Below are 6,000 nucleotides of genomic sequence, written 5' to 3' on the forward strand. Positions count from 1 at the left end.
CTCCGTGGTCCTCGTACATATCTTTTGGTCCTATGCCACATCCACGCATCCATTCATGTACTTCGTATACAAGGAAATAGAGGGGGGGGGGGGGGGGGCTAATAAATGTATTAGAAAGTGCGCCATGGATGCCTGCTGATTACTAAACCAGCGCTCTTATTGATGGGACTTCTGGTTGGACCAGGTGGACGATGGACATCAATACAGACAACCCACAACCTTTCACTTTGGATTTGTGGAGAGGAGAAGAAGAAAAAAGGATTCTGGCTTCATTAACGAGCTGTATCTTTAACGGGGGGAACAAGAAGTGTACGTTTGTGAATTAGCGTTTCACCGGGGGGTTCGTTCCTGATGGAGAGATTTTAATCTTATTAACAGCCCGTACCCTGTTTGGCAAATGGCTTTCCTACTGCTCGGGTAATGAACTGTTTGAAAGTGTTTTCAGAAAACACTAACATGCCTCTCACTCCGACTCGTCCACAAGCACAAAACACGCCTTACACTCTCCCCTTCTGAACCAGCAACCTCCTCTTTGTGCCGAGTAGAAGCCAAATTGCCAGCTGTCCTCACACACACACACACACACACACACACACACACACACACACACACACACACACACAGCAGACAGTCTAGCACACTGTCTTCCTGTAGATGCAGCTTTCTGTTCTGCTTTTATATTTTATATGAGTGGATTTAGAGCCTCATACTTAGTCATAAATGAGCATCAGTAGCTTTTAACAAATCCTGTGTGTTCTTTACCTTCGCATTGAAAATGCGAAAGGTTATGTTTTGATCGCCGTGTATTTATTTATTTGTATGCGTGCGTGTTATTCGCATAAGTCAAAAAGTATTGAGCCGAATCGCATGAAACTTGGCGGGATGATTGGTTATTATCCGGGGACCATTTGTTTCGATTTTAAGATCGATCGGGTCAAAGGTCAAGGTCATGAAAAGGTCAAAATCTTCTTTTTACCTGAGCACGGTCAATTTTTATCCAGTTGGCATGCAACTGAAGCCAACATGTTCATAATTCAATGCCCAATCCTGTGATATGCGAAGGTATGCGCTCTACCGAGTGCCTGTTCTAGTTTTACTAAATGCATCACTGCCAGGTGAATTATGGTTGCTATTATACTCTAGTTAATCCCTGTTTCATAGCCCTGACGAGGTATGTTGTACTTTCACTTGGCAAAGGTTGCTGCATCAACAGATAGATTCCAGAGCTTTCCAGTTATGTTTACTCATGTATTCGACACCGAGTGCTACGGGAAGAAGTCGTGAAACGAGGACATGAGTCGGTGCGGTTTCCTCATCTCAGAAGTCGACATTCTCGTGGTGTCTAGCTTGCTCCTGCAAGCTTTTTACTTGCGATGATGCTTCAAAAGTCATAAAAGTTGTTTATTTGTGACTTTAGAAACCTCCAAACAGAATGTGGAGCCTGTCTGAGTGCTCAGTCATGATTTCAGTTTTCGGCAGGTTGATGTTAATTTCCCACTGTGTGCATAACTTACCAGTCTACCAGAAGGGTTTCCTTAATTGAAACGGGGAGTTGTCAGTCAGTCGGCCAATACAAACGGAAACAAGAACTCTGAGCTCATTTGTACTGGGAACGGATTTAAAATGTACATTCATCATTATTTGTACAGAATACATCCCAACCTGACCCAGCTCACACTGGACAGACCACAGGCACATTCCCACCAACGGGCCAGTTAGACTCTCCAATTTTTCAATGGAATTCAGTTTATTTGTATAGACCAACTTTACAAATTTGTCTCTGATTGCTTTACAATCTGTACACATAGACAACCCTGACCCAATAACCCTTCAGGGGGAAAAACAGGGAAGAAACCTTCAGGAGAGAACAGAGGAGGATCCCTCTCCAGGATGGACAGAACAATAGATGTCATGTGACCAGAAGGACAGATTTAGAGTTAAAATACATTCAATGAATGTCAACCCAACGGCAGGTGTGATGTGTTTGGACCCACGTAGCAAACCTAATGTACAACTAACAGGGTTCGTACGGTCATGGAAAACCTGGAGAAGTCATGGAATTTTAAATTGGTCATTTCCAGGCCTGGAAAAGTCATGGAAAAAAACTTAAATCATAAAAGTTTTGAAAAAGTCATGGAAATTTGTTATAATCACGTATTCATTTACGCCGAGTTTGATATAATTAATATGTTTTTTAAAGAAAGACGCTCAAAATATAAGCCAGCGATAGCTCTCGATACGCAAGATTCTCTAAATTGTTCATGTTTATACCGAGATTTCAGTTTGGTCATGGAAATTTGGTTTAAAGTCAGGGAAAAGTCATGGAAATGCATGATCAAAATGTGTAAGAACCCTGAACTAAATCCAACTAAACTAAACCGCCGACACAAATACTTTACACACATTTACTGCACGGATCTCTGCAGTAATTCTGCCTCTAAATAAAGTTAGAATGAATCGCTCTCGGGTCGTCAGGTACTCTTGTTTGACGCTCTGTTCAAAATCAACATGTTCTTTCCTCTCACCTAAGCTGTATACGTCTCAGTTATGTCTTCTTCTCTTTTTTCGATGAGATCAAAAAACTAGAATTTTCCTCGAGCAATGGTTGGGTCTCGGGAAATAGTAACGCTTTTTAACAGTTCTTTTTCCTGTGAGATAAATGCGCCGACACTTAAAGCACACACTTTGCCTAAACTAATAGATACAAAGCAGAGCCACATTCAACGTTCCAACGTTAAAGCAAAGTACGCAGCCCGTTTCGTAATGAGATAAAACCACACGTTGGATCCGTCTTCATCCCGCCCGCTTTCCTTTCTGCCGTCTCGCCCTCCGGTTGAGGACTAAACCATCGTGACCCTCATCAATATTGACAAGCGTATTCATGAAATACGCTCAAGGATGGAAAAATGAACAAAACCTTGGAGAGAAAATTGAGAGCAGGAGGGTGAATGAGACCGAATGCTAAGACGACCAAGGGCATTGCTGGTCAGGGGAAGGCCGAAACACAGATATTATGCACCTCTATTCCTCACTCGTCGCTTCAGTCATCACTCGTTTCCCCCCTTCTCTCTGTATCTCTCCGTCTCATCCGTTGTGCACCTCCTGTACTTTTCCCAGGTTTTTTTTTCCGACTTTCAAATCCCCAAAGTGACGGCACGTGAAACCCGGCGCGACGGCAGCTCACCGAGAGCTCATTAAGGCCTCGTTGGCGTCGGACGTGATCATCTCGAGAAGGGAAGTGTTCTTGGACGAAGGATCTTTTCTCACAAAAGAAATCACAAAAGAACGGAATCCATTTGCTCTCAACTCCCAGAGAGCTTAACCCTCCGTATCCTGGGGCTTTGCTGGACATTATTATACACCTTCTTCTTCTTCTTCTTCTTCTTCTTCTTCTTCTTCTTCTTCTTCTTCTTCTTCTTCTTCTTCTTCTTCTTCTTCTTCTTCTTCTTCTTCTTCTTCTTCTTCTTCTTCTTCTTCTTCTTCTTCTTCTTCTTCTTCTTCTTCTTCTTCTTCTTCTTCTTCTTCTTCTTCTTCTTCTTCTTCTTCTTCTTCTTCTTCTTCTTCTTGTTGTTGGCGTAAGCGGCATGTTAGCAGAGCAGCAGGATGCGTTCAGGCTCAGTTTTGAGTCCAGGTCGCCCAGGTTTTGGCAGCACGCAATTATTGTAGTTATGCGAATATTTTTTTTTTTTAAAGCAAGTTAATACATTTAAACTTTTTTAATTTATTTATTTTAACTCGGCAGGATTTAAATCACATTTACTTTACGTCATAGCTAACTATTTTTGCAAAGAACGCCTTTACGTTTTTAATTGTTTCCCCTTTTGCTCTAGCGCTCTATTGGTTTCTATTTATTTCCATAAAATATGTGCATCGATCGACTGAGTTACGACACAAAAACAACGTTATATTGACAAAAATGAATAATGACTTTATTTTTTTCACTGAAGAAAAACCTGACTGAAGCGAGAGCCGCGTCATTGACTGTTGCATCGCACAGAATAGCTGCTTATCTACAAATGGTTGCACAAACTAAATGACATGTGTGTCCCCCTTAATCTTTAAACACGCGTGTCATAGTACAGTATGTGTGTCGCCCCATGTCCTCTTGCATTGACTGGTTCTCCTACTTTATGGAAGTGTCACATTCAGTGTGCCGGGGGCAGAGAGTGCTAAAATCTATTCTAGTGTGTGCTCACGTTTTGTTTTTGAGCATAGCTGCTTCGCCGACACAATCCCTTACACACACACACACACACACACAGACTCTCTCCAAGGTATTTGACCTGTTTTGCCCCCGAGCAAAGAAAGCTGTGTCCTGCATCCCAACACTCGCCTGTTCATTACCTCCAGTTTCTTGCCAAGCAATGCTTTTCCGCACATAGTTGTGTACATTGTGTTTATGACAAGTTGCCTTCCTACTAGTGTGTGCGTGTGTGTGTGTGTGTGTGTGTGTGTGTGTGTGTCCTACTATGTATGGCTAATATTGTCTCTGTAAATTGATTCTTGTGAGTATTACATCTTATGCTCACAGAGACAGGAGGTCTACCTCTAGATATTAAACAAGAACATACAGACCGCATATATATATATCTATTATATATATATATATATATAGATAGATATATCTATATATAGATATATATAGATAGATATAGATAGATATATAGATATATATATATCTATTTATATATATAGATATATATATATATCTATTTATATATATATATATTTATATATATAGATATATATATATTTAGATATATATATAGATATATAGATATAGATATATCTATATATTTAGATATAGATAGATATATAGATATAGAAATATATATAGATAGATATAGATATATCTATATATATATATCTATATATTTAGATATAGATAGATATATAGATATATATATATAGATATTCAGCAGCACTCACTCGCCCTTTGTGCTCTTCCGTTATCACTTTGTACTTCATGGTCTTTTTCCAATGGCCCACAGTGGCCTCAGGTTCTGGTTAAAGACCTATTAATTCGACACACATCTCTCTCGGCTCTGTCGACGGTGTTTCATTAAAACGGCCTCTGTAGTTTGTAGCCGCTGAATGTTTTCCCTCCACCTTCAAGCTGAGATCCTTGAAGTCCCCTTTTAAGAAAATTGGATTTGACAGCAACAGCAGTTAGTTTGGCTTTTGCGTTTCATCTTTGTTGATGTCGCTTCTTTTTATTCCGCACTGCAATTATACATCGAGGAATATAAAGTGTTATTAATTCGTTTTTTTCTTCCTTTCACTTGCTTCCTTTCGATTTCTATTCTTTTGTGTACTCATTTTAATCTATTTTTTAACCTCCTGACACGATTTCTCTCTCTCACTTCATTCCTGGTCTCTCTCCATGCAGGCAGTACTATGAGATGCTGTACAACACCGCAGATGAGCTGCTGAATCTGGTGGTGGACCAGGGCGTTCGCTACACGGAGCTGGAGTACATCAATGCCCTGTCCTTACTCCACCGCAGCCAGACGGGTGTCGGGGACCTGAGCACCCAGAACATCCGGCTGCAGAGGCTGAAGGAGCTCATCTGTGAGCAGGCCGCCATCAAACAGGCCACCAAGGACAAGAAGATCACCACAGTGTAAAGAGGGCAGGGTCCACAGGGAGGCTGATGGCCCATCAGGAACACCTCTGGCCTAAAGAAATCAGTTTCACATCTGTTCGGCGAGAACGCGTGCGACCGATAATTGGGTCATGTCTGCAAAAGTAAGGAATGGTAGACCACAAACTTGCAGGACAGGGGATATTTAAAAAGTGGGTTAGAAAAGACTGAAATAGAGGCTTGCTCTATACCTAGATCATAGTGTGTGTGTGTGTGTGAAATTTGGTGATGGAAAGTGGGTCTTCTCCAATTCAACTTATGTGAAACTGTAGTCCAGGGTTGATACAGATATACTCTCCCACACTGGGCATGTATATATATATATATGTATGTATATATATATATGTGTATATATA

At 40.9% G+C, this 6,000-nt stretch overlaps 1 protein-coding gene across 1 annotated transcript in view; it reads left to right on the forward strand.

The window, feature by feature from the left end:
- Nucleotides 1-6,000, forward strand: part of exoc4 (exocyst complex component 4) — a 111,012-nt gene extending 105,012 nt beyond the window's left edge. Inside the window, exon 20 of the mRNA XM_056424727.1 lies at nt 5,390-6,000. Coding sequence (XP_056280702.1) covers nt 5,390-5,627 — 238 coding nt within the window. The 3' untranslated portion in view covers nt 5,628-6,000. The remainder of the gene's footprint in view (nt 1-5,389) is intronic.

This window comes from Pseudoliparis swirei, chromosome 10, assembly GCF_029220125.1.
Source record: "Pseudoliparis swirei isolate HS2019 ecotype Mariana Trench chromosome 10, NWPU_hadal_v1, whole genome shotgun sequence".
NCBI lineage: Eukaryota > Metazoa > Chordata > Actinopteri > Perciformes > Liparidae > Pseudoliparis > Pseudoliparis swirei.